The sequence below is a fragment of the Suillus plorans genome (assembly GCF_016647745.1).
Source record: "Suillus plorans strain S12 chromosome Unknown HD556scaffold_60, whole genome shotgun sequence".
Taxonomy (NCBI): domain Eukaryota; kingdom Fungi; phylum Basidiomycota; class Agaricomycetes; order Boletales; family Suillaceae; genus Suillus; species Suillus plorans.
In genome coordinates, this window is record NW_024537444.1 from 1 (window position 1) to 22,053 (window position 22,053).

Genomic DNA, 22,053 nt, shown 5'->3' on the forward strand with positions numbered 1-22,053 from the left:
GGGTCTAGGGCTGCTTCCATGAAGTCTTCTGCCCAGGCTGCTGCGTTTCCTTTTGTCATGTAGGATAACACAAGAATGATCTTCTTCTTATCATCAACGTAGACTTTGTCGTTAATGTCGAGGTAAGCATGACATTTCATCATGAATCTCTTCGATTCTTCTCTGTCTCCATCGAATTCGGGAGGGGAACCGATCTTTAGTTCTATTTCTTTGTTCTGGGTCGTCATGGCGTTCAAAGGAGGAATGGTTGGTAGTGCTCCTAAGTTCAAGGCTCCGATCAAAGGAGTTAACGAAGTCGTGGTGTCGGTTTCATTGCAGATGGCAACGGTTCAGGTAATAAGACTTTAATCTTTTGTTATGACTGGGATAAGTCGAGCTATCTCTGTCTGAGTAGACAATCGGCAGAATGCCAGATAGACGTGAGTCTGCTCTCGATTGAGAGATCAAGAGTTCTGGCTAAGGCGAGTGTCGCTGACTCCCTTAGAATAGTGGTTCTTAGACAGTAAGGTTGGAGACCTTACTGAAGGACAATGTTTCCAGGTAAAACCCAGTAGATTAAAGTAGAGAATACAACTGTGGGTAGGTAGGTTTATATACCAGTGTTCAAGCGGAGCTTGTAAATGCGTTATCAAGATAGAAGCAAGAAAGAGGCGGACAGCCCGCTTGGCGAGATAAGGGTCAAGATAAGAGATAGGCATGATAAGAGATAAGCGTGGTACGGACGGCCCGTTTGGAAGTGAAAAGGGAAATGAGTATAGGGGTCTGAATGTTACTGTAACACGTAGATATGGCAACAAGTCAGCACACCGAGAGGTCCAAAGAGAGATGACCAAGCTCGATGCAAGAGACACCAAAGAAGCTAGCATGTGCGGAACTTGAGCAGAAAAGGATAAGCACACAATCATATTACAAACTCACTGTTACACACTCAAATCGATCTGTTATGCAGAGCCCTAAGAGGGGCATCGTCCGCTAATGTTCGTGACATAACCGGAAGGGTCCGGTGTAGCGACTGAGACTGGCGACATCGAGTCGGCAGATATCAGAGACGCGCGTGTCACGTGACTTCTAAGACGGATGTCTTCAAAGTCACTGAAGTCTCAAAGTAAGGACAGTCTTGTCCGAACGATGAGTAGTCAATCGAGGTAGACTTAGGCACGATGAGCACCTAAGAAAAGATACTAGAGACTGAAGCTGAGGGGGCTTCAGAGGGAAGTATGTTCCAGGGAAGATTGAGTAGATTCAAGTTAGGGAATCTAGTACAGGGTGACCGACTACTTATACTAAGTGGAAAGGGTTAAGGGCAAGGCTACCGTACTGTAGGTAAGGGCAAAGGGGAAACGGAAAGGGTATAGGTACGCTGGCAGCAGAGCCTGATTAGTGGTGTGAGGTCGAATGTGGAATGAGACCAAGAAACATTGGAATGAACCAACGGTAAGTGATACAATGTGCAGCACGCATGAGTCAAAGGAAAGATAAGACAAGATAAGGAAAGCCACATTGGTGGCACGAGTCAGAATGAGTCATAGCCCGAAGGCACGTGCGCACGTTGGTGCGAAAGGAGGGAGACGAGGGACGGGAACGGTCCCAAGGATCCGGTCGACGGATAGTCGGTAGAGAAGTACGAGCCGGAAGCATACAAGGGCAAGGATGAAGGGGAAAAATGATAGGGGGGCCATGTAGCCGATGTTACTTGTAACACTCACCTTACAAAATAAAGCACATGAGATCTTATCAGTACTTTGAAACAATTCCGAATGGTCGATCCTGTTGATGGGCTGAGTTGTCGCAGGTAATGGAAGTGTTTCACAGCAGCCCAGACTGAAAGACACAGTATGAGGAGCTCCCAAATAGTGTAGAGCATCCAATCCATTCGAAGCGTTTCAGTGTCCCCTTCATGTCCTTGATAGCGGCACGTATGCATGCCAGACAGTATCAACTCCTCTACTGTTTGTTCAACGTGCCATCTGCTTCATCTTAAAATTAAAGCTTACCTGCAACAGCATTCTTATATGCTATTGCCACGGTGACTCCGACGGTGATATTTACAACCAAGATGATGATGACAAGGAAGATAAGTATCATTATAGATCCCTGAAACATGGCATGCAACCGAGCAATCATGATGACTTGCATTATGTTTTAGTTGAGTCGATATCATAGAGGTATTGGGGCTGGTAACTCACCACCCAACATGATAGCTATGATCACATCTATCCCGTTCATTTTGTTGTACATCATATTACCTGAAACACCCAATTAACGAACATCCTCATACTAGTGCCAAACACTCCGACTTACACCTATTAACTCACTATGCTGAGCCAAGTTCAATGATCAGAAACTCACTTACCCCTACATATGAGCGTATTCGTTGGATAGGAATGTGATAATTATACTCACTGCATCTGTCAGCAAGACTGATGGCATACTTGCTATGTGCCGCCGGTCAGCAGAACGAACAACAGCACATATGAGACATACTCAGAACATTGGTACTGATTGTCAGAGATGAGCTATTAGCACAGTGCCAAATTTTTTCCTCGATACATACTGTTACAAGTAACATCGGCTACATGGCCCCCCTATCATTTTTCCCCTTCATCCTCGCCCTCGTATGCCTCCGGCTCGCACTTCTCTACCGACTATCCGTTGACCGGATCCTCGGGACCGTTCCCGTCCCTCGTCTCCCTCCTATCGTACCAACGTGCGCACGTGCCTTCGGGCTATGACTCGTTCTGACTCGTGCCACCAATGTGGCTTTCCTTATCTCACCTTATCTTTCCTCTGACTCATGCGTGCTACGCATTGTATCACTTACCGTTGGCTCGTTCCAACGTTTCTCGGTCTCTTTCCACATTCGACCATTCACCACTAATCAGGCTCTGCTGCCAGTGTACCTATACCCTTTCCGTTTCCCCTTTGCCCTTACCTACAGTACGGTAGCCTTGCCCTTAACCCTTTCCACTTAGTATAAGTAGTCGGTCACCCTGTACTAGATTCCCTAACTTGAATCTACTCAATCTTCCCTGGAACATACTTCTCTCTGAAGCTCCCTCAGCTTCAGTCTCTAGTATCTTTTCTTAAGTGCTCATCGCGCTTAAGTCTACCTCGATCAACTCTCATCGTTCGGACAAGACTGTCCTTACTTTGAGACTTCAGTGACTTTGAAGACATCTGTCTTAGAAGTCACGTGACACGCGCGTCTCTGATATCTGCCGACTCGATGTCGCCAGTCTCAGTCGCTACACCAGACCCTTCCGGTTATGTCACGAACGTTAGCGGACGACGCCCCTCTTAGGGCTCCGCATAACAGATCCATTTGAGTGCGTAACACATACACAGAATATGGTATCCCAATATAGCGTATCTAGAACATTGAGGAGTCAGCACAACTTGCCAACCACGGTATATGCCAACATGAGGTACGAACACCCAAATAGAGCACAGTCATGAGTGACCAATGTTGTTTCTGTTGTGAATTCATTGTAGTCTTCTGATAAGGGACTATTGTCACTCACCCAAATCAGTTCAATCTATGACACCATTTTTAGCGAGTTTGCCGCTTCGACAATAACACCGACTTACCTCTCGTCTGAGCGTTAGTACTGGAAATATCGTAAGAACATCAGTGATTTTCAAACACTGTCTTACTCACCCCAATCATATACTACCACAACACCAGCAGCAACTGCAAAACTGCAAGTCAATGTTAAGTCAAGACATCATGATGCGACGAACACAACCAATAACTGAAAATAACATTTGAATTGATTGTCGGCCACCAACTGGGATCATTTGAGACTACAGTCATATCTGAGGGATGGATGTAAGCGAGTGGGAAATGTTGATAGTGTATAACAGTGTTCGTGCTAGATATACCACCATCCAGCGCTTGTACAGCCGAGATACTATGCATGATGGAGATGTATATTTGAACCCGCATCGAGACCCTGATCAGGTGAAGCATGGCAGTGCAAAATGAAACAAAAAGAAGCCCTCGATAATCAAAGTAGATTTCGATTTCCAAACTGGAGCACACCAGGAAAGTTCTAGTCGTTGGTGATGTGGGCAACTTATTTCCAATGCAATTTGTGGAGTGTTTTTGCTGCAAGCTTGCGGCCTTCGAGGAGCTCCTTTCAAAACCATGTAGTCATCGATCTAACACAAATCTGAGCATGATGTGATCGAATCAACCAACCATGTGCACTCTCTTCGGCCTCACCAGCTAGCCGAACCCGAGGTGTAACAGCCCTTTGATTCTCGTCATGGACAGATTCAAAATGGTCAGGTAGAGTATTCGTCATAGTACAGGCACACCGTTGCCTCAGAATCCCTATTACACCTTCACACGATACCAACAATACAAATCCAAAGTTTTCACATACTGTAACATGTAGATAGCATCGGATCTTCACGCAATCAAGCGCACAGTAGGTGTTCCATTGAATCCATTCACCATCTTCGCATGGACGTTGTCAGCCTGGACAATGGAATCACTGTAGCCTAGGAAAATTGCCACATAAACGTTCACGCACCGTGTATCTGCCCTTTTCATAGTTCTCTAAGTGATTTAAATCCACAGGCATTTCCCATGGGGACACACTGTTGTTTGAGAAAGGGAAGCTTGACTGTCGAGGTCACTGTCTTGGATCCAGAGTTCCTGTGTACATCCTTCCTGTGTTGGCGCAGGTCAGTACCATCGAATTTTGAACACATGAAAGCTCTGATATACTGACCTGCGGTACACACAATCACAGCGATGAGTCAAAGTTTTGTTAATTGCCCTTGACGGTAGTAGAGGAGAAACGGAAATGAACATCCAAAATGACCTGTCGAAGGGATCTTAGAATATGCACACATGTTGTGAATATGTAATAGATGTTCAGAGGGGGTGCTTTGATGGTTGCCGAATGTGTTGTCATTGTAGGCATGAAATGGCCGCTGTGCTGTTCGAATGAATGGTTTATGAATAGCTCGATCGATGCACCGAGCAAGCAGTCGGGGGTGAGGAGATAAAATCTTAGTTGTGGTGTAAGTGTCTGGGAGGCCCTGTGGTTGCAGGCACGTTGAGGCTTGCTTGCTGAAATTGAACGTTGGCCACCAGCTGTATTCCATCATCAAGGTATCAAATACGTTGCTGGATATGATGATAGTTCAGAGAAAAAATTGACCGCGTTGAGGCAGGGAGCTCAAGATACACATGATACTAGACATGATGCATGATGAATATGAATAGTACAAAAGATATGTTGGAACCTCCATGAGTCCATCCAAGTCGGCGACATAGTAATGAGCTGATGTTTACTACCTTCGGTGTTTGCCGAGAGTCAGCAAATGAACCAACTACTCTGCTCAAACTAGTCTGCTAGACTGTCACAGTGGCAAGTGCTCTGCAAGTAATTGGCTACCAGGGGCAGGGGGACCAGAATTTACATGCGCATGAAGCTCTAAAAGGCAGTATGCCATCTAAGGGCTGAGCACTAGATGGACTTTCTTTGTACATCATGAAAATACTCCAAGCCTTTTTGCCCCCACTAACCTTCACTAACCTCACAGTGTTACATCAAAGCATGTATAGCAAAATATCGTGATCGGCACCTTACTGATACTCTCCAGGTGCACTTGATACCTGAAGCTCCGCACCTCTTCTCTACTCCCCACTCAACACCTGTCATCTCCTTGTGGAGAGGGGCCATCACCGAGGAGACTATTGGCCTGCCAGGCATGTCTTAAATCAAACATGTATGTTCGCTCGATTTAGATCAATGGAATGCTAACAAAATCGTTCGTGTCATTGACCTAATTTGTATCATTGTCCATATAGCCCAGCATCTATTCCAGGCTATTCTTCATTCATCCATCGTGCTTACATTCAGTGCGGGGCTGTATCGATTTATTTATCACGCATGGTTGTTCATAATGTAATCCCACCACCGATACACCTCGTGTCTCCATCAATAATACCTAGAATATCCACTCTCCAGAACCGTATTTTCCCCATGCTGCGTGCGATGTATAAATATATCACCAGTCACTGGCATCCACCCTCATTGGTAGTTGCAACAGCCAGTATTATCGGTGTGCATATTTCACGGTCTAATTTTCACGGTACAGTGATGTTTGTCTGTAAGTTGATGACCGAAGAAGTCCGTTCCACTCATATTTGTGATCCTACATTCATTTAGGTTTGCCTACATCAGGAAATTCACACATTCCTTAATGTCCTTAATCAGCTTAACTCACTTATCTCGAAATTTGTTTGCTCTCTCTCGCATCATTCACCTGGCATATCTTATATTTTTTAAGTGTGAAATATAATAGACCATGTATATTAATATACCTCAACAATGTTTTTTTGAATACATTCAAGTTGAAATTTTGGATAAGTAGATCCCATTTCACTAAGGCAGTTAAGTGTAAATAAGTTCCATTCAAGGGCAAATAAGGAATGTGTGAATTTCCTGATGTAGACCTTTCAGATATACTTCGAAACACTACAGTAATATAGCGGCATTTGCATTTGCAAATTTCATACACTCACCTGCGACACAACAACACAACAGTTCGAAAATCGTGTTGGGTGGTGAACTTAATTATACATAACCTTCGTCATCTCAAATTTTAAAGCACATCGGATAAGTCGTTGTTGCACGATGAACATTCTGTAAATTTGAGCCCTTATCACCTGCGCACTGTCATTTGCGTCGACTCAAAATGGTAAGTGCATTACAAAATTACTAATCGATGTGACAGATGGAAGCGTAAATATTAATAATCAACAATCGCGGAGTCTATCATACTCACTTATCAGAGCTGATAAGAGACTTTTGCGACATCCTCAACCGGCATTGTTCTGGCAATCCACTCACTTGTTTTCTCACTTGCGGAATACAATAGTATTGTGCATAGAGGTTATATACATATATTATATCAGTTTCGGAGTTGGATCTCAACACATTGCATGTTGGGACCTAAAATTGTGAAAATTTGAGAACAAAATAAAACATCGCACAAAGATCTACAATATTTTGTACTTATCACTGCTACCAATACATAGTCCTGTGTGAAACCTATGGGATCCACCAAAAACTTTGGTGAAAAAGGCCTGCAGCGGAGTGTAGTGCGACGCAAACGCAAATGCCGCTACAGACGCAAATGCCGCTATATTACTGTATACTGTAGTATTTCACTCGATTCGACAGTCACGTGTCACACGCCGACTTGTCTGGTCGAAATTTGTAGCGTGTCACGGGTCACACCTGCGTTTGTCGAATGGGTTCGGTCAAGCCAAAATGGCTGTCACGGTAGCGGAATCAAATAAGTATACGGTAAGTACCATATATCTAATAACTAGTATTTGCCGTTCAACGTTCAACTGTTTGTCTCCGAGTATCACAGTTAGTTCAGAAAGTGTTTCAACCAATAGTCACAGTCTGGCCTGTCGAAATCTTGATATGTCGAAAATTCAGTGCTGTCACTTGTCACACACTCAAATGTCGAAGTGTCGAAATGGTAGATTGTGTCACATGTCACATGTGGTGTCGAATTGAGTGAAATACTACAGTATGTTAAATGATTACCACAATGGATTCTCCATCAAATTTCTCTTCCCCGTAGACCACTTGGCGAGTACCATGTCCCTACACAGTACTGCTAGTTGATATGTGTACGTGCTCTTCGAAGACAATCGAATCCATACTAGTTTCTGCGTCGGATTCGGCCACAATTTTCGCGTTATATTCTCGAACGCTAAGGATGAGGCGTGGTCCTAGCAAAAACATCTCAATGACCAATAAAATTTGAAGAAAACCGCCGAGTGTCTGAGCTCCAACAGAATTTGTCTACAGAGATCATGAGCAGTGGTTACACGCGGATGTCAGTGACAAATCAGCGCACCAAGAGCTCTGGAGTGATAACCACAAACTCAAGGCAAGAAACACAGACAAAGCTGATATGTGCGAAACTTGAGCAGAAAAGATGGCCACATTCACATTACAAGCTCACCTTGCAAAATAAAGTACGTGAGATTTTATCAGCACTCTGAAACAGTCTCCAATGGTCGATCCCGTCGATAAGCCAAGTCGTCGCAGGTCACGAAACTGTTTTACAGCAACCCAGATTGAAAGACACAATGCGAGGACCTCCCAAATAGTGTAGAGCATCCAAAACATTGAAATCAGGAGCTGATCATCCCCTTCATATTCAGAGGCGCAAATGTAGTATTTGCCAGAGAGTATCAGCTCCTCTGATGTTGTAATTAGCTGTGTTCTTCAAGTCGACGAGTAAAGCCTACCTCCTCCACTATCCTTGAGTACTATTGCCATGATTACTCCACAGGTGATGTTAACAGCCAGGAAGATAATAACAAGGAAGATGAGCATCATTCTAGATCCCTGATACATGGCATACAACCGAGCAATCATGATGACTTGCAACAGATTTCAGTCAAGACCATATCACTAAGGTATCCCAGCTGAGCAACTCACCGCCCAACATGGCAGTTATGACCACACCTGTCCCATCTATTGCGTAGTCCGTAATATTGCCTGAACCACCCAATTAGTGAACACCCCCGTATTGATATCAAACACTCCGACTCACACCTATTGAGTCATTATGTTGAGACAAGTTCAACAGTCGGAATCTCACTCACCCCTACAAAATGAGTGTATTCATTAGATAGGAATGGGATGGTAGCAGAATCCTTACTGCATCTGTCAGCGAGACCAATGGAGCATTTACTGTGTGCCGCAAGTCAGAAGGATCGAACATAGCGCATACGAAACGTACTCAGCATATACACACTGATCGTGAGAGATTAACTATTAGCACGGTGCCAATTTGTTGGCTTCGACACATACGCAGAATATGGTATTCCAATATAGCGTATCTAAAAAATCGGGGAGTCAGCACAACCTGCCAACCACAACATGAGGTAGTACGAACAGCCAAATACAGTAAAGTCATGAGAGACCAATGTTGCCTCTGTAATGAATCCATTGTATTCTCCTGTTTTTCTTCTGATACGGGACTGTGTCACTCACCCATATCAGTTCAATCTATGATACGATTCTTAGCGAGTTTGCTGTTACGGGAATAGCACTGACCTACTTCTTGTTTGAGTGTTAGTACTGGAAATATTATGAGAATATTAACAGTTTTCCAACACTGTCCTACTCACCCCAATCGTATACCACTACGGTGGCACCGGCAACTGCGAAACCACAAGTCAATATTGGATCGAGACATTATAGTGCGACGAACTCATCCAATAACTTAAGAAAATATCTGAACTGATTGTCGGCCACCAGCTGGGGTCATCCGAGACTATGGTCATACTTGAAAGATGGGTGTGAGTGAGTCGGAAATGTTGGTGGTGTATAAAGATAGTGTTCACGCTAGATATACCACCGTTCAGCGCTTGTATTGCCAAAATTATGATGGTGATGGATATCTGATCCTGTCTCCAGACACTGGATTGGGTAAGACAGTGTGAAATCAAGTCAAAAGTGGAAGCCCTCGATGATGAAATTTGAATTTGAATTGCAAACCAGTATTATGCACGCGACTGCTCGTACACTAGGGATGTTCCAGTTGTTGGTGATGTTGGCAACTTGTTTCCAATGCCCATATGAAATCATGTAGCCATCGATCTAACACAGGTCTAAGCGCCGTGATGTGATCGCAGCACTGGCTGGCATCTGCGCTCTCTCAACCTCGCTGGCCAAGCTCGAGGCTCGCTATCAGCTTCCCTGATTGCTTGTGACAAGGTCGCATCCTGTAGCATGGCATAGTATGGTCAGACGAGAAAAACAGCAGTACACAATATTCGGTGCATTAGATTGTGCATTTGATGCAATGGCGATGCGTTGCACTGGCAGATATATCTTGACTCGTGCTGCGTGATTGATATCTGTTAAATTTAAAATGTTGGTATAGGCCTGTGTCGATATCCATTGTATGAAGCGAATATGAATTGGATGTTCAGAGAAGGTGCCTTGATGGTTGTTGGATGTGTTGTCGTTACAAGCACGAAATGGCAGCTGTGCTTTTCAAATAAACGGTTTGTGAACAATGAATCACAGCTCGATCGACACACCGAATAGACAGTCGGGGGCAAGGAGATGGATTAGTGGTGTAGGTGACTGGGAGACCTGGCAAGGAAATTGCATGTTAGTCACCGGCTGTGTTAAATAAATGCACCCAAAACACTGCTAGTTATGCTGACAGTCCAGAGAAGAAAATTTTCAATTAACCGCCGTTTTGAGGCAGGTGCCTGAGGACGCACACGGTACTGGACATGATGAATTCAGTGTTTGTTCGAAACACCACAAATAACACGAAAGATCCTCCACCAATTTCGCCTCCCTGCAGACCACTCGGCAAGCATTTCCCTACACAGTACTGCTAGTTGTTACATGTACACGCTCTTCAAAGACAATCGAATTCATGCTAGTTTCTACGTTGGAGTTGGCCACAATTTTTGCGTGATATTCTCGAATGCTAAGGATGAGGCGTGGTCCTAGCACAAACATCTGTATTCTCCATGAAAATTTGAAGAGCACCATAGAGTATCTGAGCTCCAATAGAATTTGAATTCTACAGAAACCATGAGCAGCGGTTACACGTAGATATAGCAACAAGTCAGCACACCGAGAGGTCCGGATTCAAATATACTATATGTCAAATAAATATCACGACGGATCCTCGATCAAATTTCTTCGCCCACACGGCAAGCATTTCCCTACACAGTACTGCTAGTCGATACATGTACATGCTCCTGGAAAACAATTGAATTCATGCTAGTTTCTGCGTCGGAGTATGCCACGAGTTTGGCGTGGTAGTCTCTAACGCTCAGAATGAGGCGTGGTCCCAGCACAAACATCTGCATAACCGATAAAATTTGAACAGCACCACTGAGTATCTGAACTGCAATAGAATCTGAATTCTACAGAAATGATGAGTAGTTGTTACACCCAGATGTCAGCCACAGGTCAGCGCACCGAAATTGCTGGAGAGAGATTAGTAGCAAGCTGGAGGCAAGAGACACCGGCAAAGCTAACATGTGTGGGACTTGAGCAGAAAATATGACCCCGTTCACATTACAAGCTCACCTTGCAAAATAAAGAACGTGAGATTGTACCAGCACTCTGAAGCAGTCCCCAATGGTCGATCCTGTCGATGAGCCGAGTCGTCGCAGGTCACAGAAGTGTTTCACAGCAACCCAAACTGAAAGGCACAGTGCGAGGACCTCCCAAACAGTGTTGAGTATCCAAATTATTGAAAACAGAAGCTGCTCGTTCCCTTTATATATATAATAACACATATACGTGCCAGAGAATATGAATTCCGCTGGTATTTGTCCAGTGAGCCGTACTCTTCAAGTCAACAGGAGAAGCTTACCCCCTACAGCATCCTTGATGTCTATTGCCGAGATCACTGCGCAGGTAATGTGAACAGCTAGAAATATAATAACAAGGAAGATGAGCATAGTTCTAGATCCCTGATACATGGCATGCAACCGAGCAATCATGATCACTTGCATCATAGGTCAGTCAGGTCAATATCATAGAGGTATTGCACCTAGGTGACTTACCGCCCAACATGGCAGTCAAGGCCACATTTGTGCCATTCACTGCGTAGTACGTGATAGTGCCTAAAACTTCCAATTAGTGGACACCCTCGCACTAGATCAAAGACTCCGACTTACACCTATCGAGTCATTATGTTGAGCCAAGTTCAATTGTTAGAATCTCACTCACCCCTACATTTGAGCACATTGATTGGGTGGGAATGAGATGGTGGCAGAATACTTACTGCATCTGTCAGCGATACCGATGGCATAGTTTCTGTGTCCCGATGGTCAGAAAAATGCAACACGACGCATATGAGACATACGCAGAACATTGGCACTAATTGTCAGAGATGTTGATGAGCTATTAGCACAGTACAGAGTTGTTGATCTCGACACATACACAGAAAACAGTATTCCAATATAGCGTATCTAGAACATTCTCGAGTCAGCACAAATTGCCCACCACGCCAAAGCACAACATGAGGTACGAACAATCAAATACAGCACAGTCATGAGAGACCAGCGTTGTCTCTGTCGCGAATTGATCGTATTATCCTGTTTTTCTTCCGATCTTGTTACTTACCCAGATGAGTTCAATCTATGACACCATTCTTAGTGAGACGGCTGCTTCGGCGATAGCATCGACTTACCTCTTTTTCAAGTGTCAGGGCTGGAAATATTATGAGAATAGCAGTGGTTTTCGAACACTGTTCTGCTTACCCCAATCATATACTACCACGACGCCGGCGGCGACTGCAAAACCGCAAGTCAACGTTGGATCTAGACATCTTGACGCGACAAACCTGTCCAATAGCTGGAAAAAATGTTTAAATTGATTTGCGGCCACCAACTGGGATCATTTGAGACGAAGGACATGTTCGAGGGATGGCTGAGCGAGTGGGGAATGTCAGTGGTGTATAACGACAGTGTTCGTGCTACATATACAACCGTTTAGCCCTCAGCCCTCAGGCCTCAGCCCTCGTATCACCGAGATCAGCATGATGGTGATGGATATTTGATACCGCCCCAAGACCCTTGATCAAGTAAAAGCATTACTCTTATGGGGACATTTTGTGGCATAGCATTAGAAAACTCCGAGTCGGACCGAAAACTGAAACAGAAAAGCCTGATTTCTGATTGTACAGGGTCATCTCGATGGCAATGTGTTTCAGTAAACTTCTATTCCTGCAAGAGTGAGATCCGTCAGATGGGGAAAGAAGTCATTGGCAAATTACAAAATTTACATGTTGTAGCGTTGGTCTAAGGACAAGTGTCAAGCTGGTACCTTCGGTATTTGCCGAGAATCCAATTGGACTTCGTCTTGAAAACTTGATTGACCACCCCTTCACGGATACATAACGCTATGTTCACATATTCCAATTCATTCACCTTGTCTTCGTTTCTAAATACGATTGCTTTTGCCATCTACAAACCCAGCCTCACGATATAACTCATCTCGCCAATCCTCTCAGCTCATCCTCGTCTGGCATTAGGTTCAAATTGGCATGTAAGTATTACACATACTTTAGCCAGTACGCTGGTATAGCTATATGCCACAACTCAATTTCATTCCGGGATGTCTTCTCTACAGACTTCCAATCTGATAATGCCTGCCCATGTGCAACCACGCTAATCTGCACGTTCCAATATGGAGTTTGTACCCCAAAGAATTGGTACGGGTGTTGGAGACGGCTTATTTACGGTGTCTGGTTTTTACCAGCTGTAAGTTGTTTACCCTGTCCCACTACTATAGATGACATATGCTGGGCTGACCATCGACATCAGTGCTCATGCGTCCGCTGTCCTGGAGTATAGCACCGTTACACTTTCACATATCGCAAGTACTTATACTCTCGGTCCTTCATTCTCCTTTCACCTTATCTTGTACCTGGGCCTCCTCTCAGCACCATCAGACTTAGAGTCACGTACGTACGTTCATTCTCTGTTTTTTTTTTGTGGGGAGTCGACGCAATGATTATTTGCCCAGCCTCCCTGCGCACAAAGAGGTGCTTGTAGTGCTGTCCTTTGCATCTATCGTCTATACGCTCCCCAGTCTTGAACATTCCTGCCCTTTCCTGTTGCAAGATTCGCTTAATCATTGGTCCATGTCTACAGACCCTATACTTGTACTCAAGAACGATCAGCCCATTTGTCATGTATTCCAACGCTCGAGGTAAGCATTTCTACAAAATTTTCTCTAGGATATGCTCTGACTCCCTGCGACCCACTTGTTTTCCCCTCGTAGTTCATCTGTACGGACAGCCCAGATAGACGGTAAGGAGGCGGCGGTTGCAATGAAGAACCCTTACTTTATCAGTCATCTAGGCTTCTGTGATCAATTGATCAGCCACCTGGGCTTCCATGGATTGCGCCTCCTTCGTTCTTCGTGATCAAACAGCTGATTCGCGCTACTTTCCCCAAGTGTGTAATTCTAGTATATCAGATGTCCAGGCTCATGTGCGACCTGGGCGAGCAGGTAACGACCTGTTGAAGTGAAGTGTATACTTTCAAGTGGTTATCTCTTTGCTCTAGGGAAACTCTGATTGATACAAACGGGTGTATTTTATGTATATGAGTATCCCGTTTGGTGCTTTACTTCGACGGTCATACTACTTAGCAGGATGGAAACAGATCGTCGCAAAGGCTCCAATATAAATTTGCTCAGACTTTTGTGTGTATGCATGCCAGAATCTTGTGGTCCATACCGACACTTAACAGGTACACTCACTATGCTCGGTGTCCTTGCCATAAGCATTCGTGATATACTCAAGCCGTCAGTTTCTTTTTAAAAACCGAACACATTCAGTATCGTTGATATATTTCAGCGATAGTACGTTAGTTCATGCCAATAGCAACGTCCATAATGACAGCCTTCTGACTTGAAGGTCCGATTCTCTGATTCTCCGTCCCAGCTGAGCAGACCTCATCTCCTTGGCTCATTCGTGACAGCTGAGCCATGAATCCGCGCGATTCTTTCATTTTCATTCTCCGTGGGCCGGATGGATGAAAATGTATGTCAGACTCATGAACGCATCAGCCATCTAGACTTCCTTCGGATTCCCGGTCACTTCATCATCATCTGTGTGCTCAAGCAGCAGAACTCTGCAAACGTGTAGAATCTGCTGACTGGGTAATATGTCCTAATTCTCATTGTATTTCAGTATCGGGCATTCAGGATTTGGTTGGCTGTTGGACGTTCCGAATAATTTCGGCTGGTGACTTGGTATGAGTGTAGGTGGGTAGTTCACTGAGTTCCAGTAGTAATGCAACGAGAGCTATAGATTTGCCTAGACGGTCGACTTTTTAAATATACTTCAAAACGCTATATGTTACATCAATACCACGACGAATCTTCAACCAAATTTCTCCTCCTCGGCAAGTATGTCTGTCCCTACACAGTACTGCTAGTCGATATATGTATACGCTCCTGGAAAACAATCGAATTCATACTAGTCTCTGCATCGGAGTCGGTCACAACTTTGGCGTTGTATTCTCGAACGCTAAGGATGAGGCGTGGTCCTAGCACAAACATCTGCACGATCAATAAAATTTTAAGAGCACCGGGGATTATCTGAGCTTGAATAGAATCTGAATTCTACAGAAAGAATGAGTAGTGGTTACACACAGATTTCAGCAACAGGTCAGCGCACCTGGAGCTCTGGAGAGAGATAAGTAAACTGGAGGCAAGAGACACAAACAAAGCTAACATGCGCGGAACTTTAGCGGAAAAGATCGCCCCATTCGAATTACAAGCTCACCTTGCAAAATAAAGCACGTGATATTGTATCAGCACTCTGAAACAGTCCCCGACGATCGATCCTGTCGTCGATTCGAGTCGTCGCAGGTCACGGAAGTGTTTTACAGCAATCCAGAGCGAGAGACACAGTGTGAGGACCTCCCAAATGATGTAGATAATCCAATTCATTGAGGGCAGAAGCTCGACGTCCCCCTGATATTCGTAGTAACATATATACGTGTTGGATGATAGTGTCACTTCGGATTTTTGTCCAATGAGCTGTGTGCCCCAAGTCAACAAGTAAAGCTCACCCCATGAAGTTTGCTCAGTTAGCAATATTGCCATGATTACTCCGGAGGCGATGTTAACAACCAGGAAGATAGTAACCAGGAAGATGAGCATCTTTCTAGAACTCTGATACATTGCATGTAAGCGAGCAATCATGATGACTTGCATTGCGTTTCAGTCGAGTCAATATCACTGAGGTATTGCGGCTGGGAAGCTCACCACCCAACATAGCATATACGAGCATATTTGTCGCATTTATTGCGTAGCTCATATTATTACCTGAAATACCCAATTAGTAAACACCCTCGCAAGTACTAATATCAAACAGTCCGACTCACACCTATTGAGCCATTTACGTTGAGCCAAGTTCGATTCAGAATTTCACTCACCCCTACATGAGTGTATTCATTAGATAGTAATGAGATGGTCGCGGAATACTCACTTCATCTGTCAGCGTGCCGAATGGCACAGGTTCTGTGTTCCGCCGGTGAGGAAAAATCGGACACAACGTATATGAGACATACCCGGAACATCGGTACTAATTGTCAGAGGTGAACTGTTAGCACGGTGCCAAGTTGTTGGCCTCGACACGTACATAGCATATGGTATTCCCATATAGCGTATCTAGAACATTGAGCAATCAGCACAACTCACCAAACACGATATATCATCATGAGATACGAACAATCAAATACAGCACAGTCATGAAAGACCAACGTTGCTTCTGTCGCGAATTCATTGTATTCTCCTGTTTTTCTTCTGATCTTGTTACTCACCCAAATTAGTTCAATCTATGACATTCTTAGTGATATGGCTGCTCCGGCAATAACACCGACATGTATACCTCTTGTCCGAGTGTTAAAACTGAAAATATCATGAGAATATCACCGGGTTTCGAACACTGTCCTGCTCACCCCAATCATATACAACCACGACGCTGGTGGCAACTGAAAAACAGCAAGTCAATATTATATCAAGACATCTTCAAGCGACCAACTTGTCCAATAGCTGAAGAAAAAGTTTGAATTGTTTAACAGCCACAAACTAGGATTGTTTGAGATTACGGTCATATTCGAGGATGAGTGTGAGCGGATGGGGAATGTCAGTGGTGTATGACGATAACGTTCGTGCTAGATATATCACCGTTCAACGTTCAGCCCTTGCATCGCCAAATTTAGCATGATGGAAGATGGATATTTGATCCCGCCTCAAGATTCTTGATCGGGTGAAGTAGCGAGTATTGCAGTGCGAAATCAAGCAAAAAGAGGAAGCCCTCGATAATCAAAGTAGAGTTTGATTTGCAAACCAGTATTATGCACGCAACTAGTACACGGACGCCGGGAAAGGCCATTGACGTTGAGGTGTTCCGTATGGAACCGTGTAGCCATCAACACAGGTCTAAGCGTGATGCTGATCGTAACAAGCATCAGGGTCTCGCTGGTCAAAGCTAAAGACTTACTAATAGCTCCCAAAACTGCTTTGTGTCAACGAAATCGCAGTCCATTCTGTCACATGACACCGACAGCAGCGCAGTATATTCAGTACGTCTGATCGTGCGCTTGATGAGATGGTGACTAGTGATGTATAGCATTGGTAGATCCACCATCCATACTAGATCGAAAGAGAAGTCGCACATGAGAGAAAATAAGCCTATAACACGTAAGAAGCCCTGATTTCTGATTGTACAGTATCATTGATGACCCAGGGCGCAAACATGAAGCCCACCAGCTACTCTGCCGCAGCTGCACCTGCTGGAGGCCGATTACCTTTGTAACATCTCTGCTCCATCTTGCTCCATCTCTTGCAACATGCTGCCGAGTTTAATCGTGCGACCAACCTGTCCAATAGCTGAGGAAAAGGTTTAAATCGTTGAACAGCCACCAACTGCGATTATTTGAGACTACGGTCATATTTGAGGGATAAGTGAGCAAATGGGGAGTGTTAGTGGTGTATAACGATAGCATTAGTGCTAGATATACCACCATTCAGCGCTTGTATCGCCAAAGTTAGCATAGTGGAGATGAATATTTGATCCCGCCTCAAGACCCTTGATCAGGTGAAGTAAGTATTGCGGTGCGAAAACGTTGGAGCAGGGCCAAACTGTGATGATGATGCTAGCTACGAGTTTACATGCTGACTAAGCTGAGGAAAGGACCTTGGAGACCGCGAATGCACCGTGACAGTCCCTTGGAACCCCTAGTTTGATGTTACCACCTCATACGCGTATAACTCAAGTAAAAATTTCACCATCGCGTATGTTTGGCTGAAACTTTAATGGATGTCGGCGAATCAGAAAAATCACATAGTATGTATCTGCAGCTTACGGCTTTCAGTCACCCATCCAATGATCGCTTTCCAACGTCGACTCTATATTTATATACACCGCAACAAACAACGGAAACCGTTGAGACCCGGTGCTCTGCGAGCTGTCCTAGGAGATAGTATATGAGACAAGGAAGACGGTATAGTACGAATAGCCAATAGAGAGTGTTTTTGATGTTGATGTTCTCTAGCTAGATTGCGCTCGCATCCGGATGGCGTCCATGCTGATTTGACATACTAGTACATCCTCCAAATTCCTCCGATCCTCATCCTCCTCCACTCTTCCGAGTCCCTCAAGTTACCCACTATCCCTCCGAGCACGGTCCCCTTCCCTCTCCCGCTCATTCACACTCTCCTCCTATGCCTCTACTCTTTCTTCCTCTCCCTCCTCTATTCTCCCTTCGATATCTTCCTCGTCTTTCCTCTGCCTTCCCTTCTTGGTCGTACCGCAGACATGACGAAGGTATGTCATAGAGGTAAACGATACAGTCCAGGACCGGTGATTTTTGGGTGGTGGGCAGATCCTCTCGACAAAGTTTATTGTTCTGCCATTGTTCGTGTCTCTGTCGTCGTCCATCTGGTCTTGTACTAATGTGCGTCTAATATGATTTTCTTTGACCTTGCGAAAGCTTCCAATTTGTCTACTCGACTGTCTGGGCAGCTCCTGCCGATTCTCGTTGTACTTGAGCATCTGCATCAAGGACTGGGTTGGTTGCCAGACGTTCCGGATAATCTCGGCTTGCCACTTTGTGTGAGAGTGGGCGAATAACTACTTTGTTCCAGTACAACAAGAAATGAGTTTACTATGCTTCGAAACACCATGGTTCAAATAAATATCACGACGGATCCTCGACTAAATCTCTCATCCCTACACAGTACTGCTAGTCGATACATGTATATTCTCCTGGAAAACAATCGAATTCATGCTAGTTTCTGCATCGGAGTCGGCCACAAGTTTGGCGTTATATTCTCGAACACTAAGGATGAGGCGTGGTCCCAGCACAAACATCTGCACGCCCAATAAAATTTGAACAGCACCACTGAGTATCTGAGCTCCCATGGATGATGAATTCTACAAAAACAATGAGCAGTGATTACACGCAAATGTTAGTGACAGCTCGGCGCACAATGAATTCTGGAGAGAGATAAGCAAGCTGGAGGCAGGGGATACCAAAAAAGCTAAAACGTGCGGAACTTGAGCAGAAAAGATGGCCGTGTTCACATTACAAACTCACCTTGCAAAATAGAGCACGTGAGATTTTAACAGTACTCTGAAACAGTCCTCGATGGTCGACCCTGTCCGAGATAGGCCGAGTCGTCGCAGGTCACGGAAGTGTTTTACAGAGATCCAGACTGAAAGACACAGTGCGAGGACCTCCCAAACAGTGCTGAGGATCCAAGTCGTTGAAAACAGAAGCTGGGTATCCCGCTCAGATTCATAAGCGCACATATATGTACCAGAGATTATCCATTCCTCTGGTTTTCGTTCAATGAGCCGTGTTCTTCAATTTAACGAGTAAAGCTTACCCTCTACAGTATCCTTGAGTGCTATTGTCATGATTACTCCGGAGGTGATGTTAACAACCAGGAATATGATAATAAGAAAGATCAATATCATTCTAGACCTCTGATACATGGCATACAATCGAGCAATCATGATGACTTGCATTATTGTTTGAGTCGAAATATCACAAAAATATTGCAGCTGGGTAACTCACCGTCCAACATGACAGTTAAGACCACAGTCGTCCCATTCGTTGTGTAGTACAAAATATTACCTGAAACACCCCATTAGTGAACACCCTCATCAGTACTAATATCAGACACTCCAACTCACACCTATTGAGTCGTTATGTTGAGCCAAGCTCGATGTTCAGAATTTCACTCACCCCTACATGAGTGTATTAATTGGATAGTAATGTCATGGTCGTGGAATACTCACCGCATCTGTTAGTGAGATAAATGGCACAAGTTCTGCGTACTGGCGGTCAGAAAAATAGAACACGACACATATGAGACATACGCAGAACATTGGCACTAATTGTCAGAGATGAGTTATATTAGTACGGTGCCAAGTGGTTGGCCTCGACACATACATAGCATATGGTATTCCAATATAGCGTATCTAAAACATTGGGGAGTCAGCACAACTTACCACACCACGATATAGCACAACATGAGGTACGAACAACCAAATACAGCACAGTCATGAAAGACCAGCGTTGCTTCTGTCGCGAATCCATTATATCCTCCTGTTTTTCTTCTGATCTTGTTACTCACCCAGATTAGTTCAATCTACGACATTCTTAGTGAGATGGCTGCTCCGGCAATAACACCGACATACCTCTTGTCCGAGTGTTAAAACTGGAGATATCGTGAGAATATCAGCGGTTTTCGAACACTGTCCTGCTCACCCCAATCGTATACCACCACGAGGCCGGTGGCAACTGCGAAAACGTAAGTCAATATTAGATCGAAACATCTTGATGCGACAAACCTATCCAATAGCTACTACAGATGTTTGAATTGATTATCGGCCACTAACTGGGATCATTTGAGACTACAGTCATGTTCGAGGGGTGGGGAATGTTGGTGGTTGTACCAATAGCGTTCATGCTACGGTTCAGCTCTTTTATCGCCAAAATCTGTATATTGGAGATGAATATTTGATCCAACTTATTTCCAACGCCATTGTAGAGGTGTTCCGTATGGAACCATGTGGCCATCAATCTAGCACAGGTCTAAGCATGATGTGATCGTAACATGCATCAGCACTCTCTTGGCCTCGCTGGCCAAGCTCGAGACTTACTAACTCCAGAAACTGCTTTTTATGAACAAGGTCGCACTCTGTCGCATAGCACAATGCCAGACAAGAAACACAGCAGCGCACTATATTCGGCAACCCGATCGTGCCCTTGATGAGATGGTAATGTATTGCACTGGCCGACACATCTTGACCCATGCTGTGTGATTGATATCTGTTAAATACAAGACGCCATCCATATTAGATAGAAAGAGAAGTCGCACATGGGAGAAAAGAAGCCTACGCATGCAAGAAGCCCCGATTTCTGATTGTCGATGGCCATTGTATTTCGGTGATGTTCTTCTGGCCCGACTTGAGCTGTAGCTAATATAGGTTACGAGTTCATAGCAAGATCTGTCAGATGAGCTAATAACACCATTGTCGGACCTTCGTCATGCTCAGTAATTTCGTGGGCAGGCTATGAAAGTCGCACCGTAGTTTAATAATTCCACCTTGCACATGCATAGCCAAAGTCCGTGGAGAAAATAATCTCTTAACCCCGCTGTTTTCACTATTTCTGATCTAGAACCTGGGATATATGTCGGCGAGTCAGATGAGATCGAGGATACGAAATATGCAGGCAGCTCAAGATCAAGTGTGGTTTCTCCTCTCGAATTACTCCTCCTAGTACCTGACCTGCGCCCTTCGAACCTTTCCAGCCAGTCTGGTGCAAACCCAAGATCTGTTCAGTAGAGCTACTGCGTTGCTGTCATAACTGTTAGCAAATCTTCTTGCGGGCGCTAGCGTAGATAAGCCGTGTGGCCTCCGCTTCTACGGGCATATTTGCACATCATAATTGAAGTACTTTGGGTCAAAAAAGATCATGTGGAGCATTTATTATCGTACAGACACACCATTGCTTCAGAATCCACCTTCACAGGGTGCTGATGACGCAAATCCGAAGTAGCCACATGTCGTTACATGCAGATGAAGCATACAGTAAGCATTCCATTCTCTGTCTTCACGTGGACATCCTCAGCCTAGACGGTGCAATTGCCGCGTTCCAGAGAAATTGCCACACGAACGTTCCTGTATCGTATATCCACCCTTTCCACGGCGCCCCGAGCGCCTCAAATCCCCAATATTGTTAGGCGTCTTCCACAGGCTTTGACGTAGACATGTTGTTCGAGAGAGGGAGCTCGACAGTTGCAGTCACTGTCACGGCTTCGGGTGTCCATAGTAGGTCTATCCTGTGTTGGCGCAGAACCATCGAATATTAAATACATAAAAGTTATGATATACTCACCCATGGCACACTCAATCACGGCGATGAATCAGGAACTGCCCTCGACGGTAGTGAAGGAGAAACGAGCATCGAAAATGACT

At 44.6% G+C, this 22,053-nt stretch overlaps 4 protein-coding genes across 4 annotated transcripts; all 4 read right to left on the reverse strand.

Annotated features, from left to right (window-relative positions):
* Positions 1-7,643: 7,643 nt before the first annotated feature.
* Positions 7,644-9,340, reverse strand: HD556DRAFT_1447086 (uncharacterized protein; the record flags this gene model as incomplete). The annotated part of the gene is made up of 12 exons (XM_041307197.1): positions 7,644-7,844; positions 7,900-7,951; positions 8,008-8,248; positions 8,297-8,431; positions 8,490-8,549; positions 8,794-8,807; positions 8,865-8,893; positions 8,950-8,988; positions 9,048-9,062; positions 9,115-9,134; positions 9,185-9,217; positions 9,268-9,340. The coding sequence occupies 12 exons, from the start codon at positions 9,338-9,340 to the stop codon at positions 7,644-7,646; spliced, it is 912 nt and encodes a 303-aa protein (XP_041156338.1).
* Positions 9,341-10,747: 1,407 nt separating this feature from the next.
* On the reverse strand, positions 10,748-12,621 carry HD556DRAFT_1529529 (uncharacterized protein; the record flags this gene model as incomplete). Its single annotated transcript, XM_041309413.1, has 13 exons — positions 12,527-12,621; positions 12,382-12,467; positions 12,299-12,331; positions 12,229-12,248; positions 12,162-12,176; positions 12,071-12,109; positions 11,902-12,007; positions 11,817-11,852; positions 11,600-11,659; positions 11,407-11,541; positions 11,118-11,355; positions 11,007-11,061; positions 10,748-10,951 (listed from the first exon to the last, which is right to left on the reverse strand). Exons 2-13 carry the CDS (start codon positions 12,452-12,454, stop codon positions 10,748-10,750), a joined length of 1,014 nt encoding a protein of 337 aa, XP_041156339.1. The 5' UTR covers positions 12,455-12,467; positions 12,527-12,621.
* Positions 12,622-14,850: 2,229 nt separating this feature from the next.
* On the reverse strand, positions 14,851-16,736 carry HD556DRAFT_1529530 (uncharacterized protein). Its single transcript, XM_041309414.1, has 13 exons — positions 16,600-16,736; positions 16,517-16,549; positions 16,447-16,466; positions 16,379-16,393; positions 16,288-16,326; positions 16,198-16,226; positions 16,127-16,140; positions 16,041-16,076; positions 15,822-15,881; positions 15,626-15,763; positions 15,337-15,571; positions 15,229-15,280; positions 14,851-15,173 (listed from the first exon to the last, which is right to left on the reverse strand). Exons 1-13 carry the CDS (start codon positions 16,670-16,672, stop codon positions 14,970-14,972), a joined length of 948 nt encoding a protein of 315 aa, XP_041156340.1. The 5' UTR covers positions 16,673-16,736; the 3' UTR covers positions 14,851-14,969.
* Positions 16,737-18,706: 1,970 nt separating this feature from the next.
* Positions 18,707-19,814, reverse strand: HD556DRAFT_814091 (uncharacterized protein). The gene is made up of 6 exons (XM_041311713.1): positions 19,762-19,814; positions 19,643-19,702; positions 19,452-19,586; positions 19,160-19,400; positions 19,052-19,103; positions 18,707-18,996 (listed from the first exon to the last, which is right to left on the reverse strand). Exons 2-6 carry the CDS (start codon positions 19,650-19,652, stop codon positions 18,793-18,795), a joined length of 642 nt encoding a protein of 213 aa, XP_041156341.1. The 5' UTR covers positions 19,653-19,702; positions 19,762-19,814; the 3' UTR covers positions 18,707-18,792.
* Positions 19,815-22,053: the final 2,239 nt, after the last annotated feature.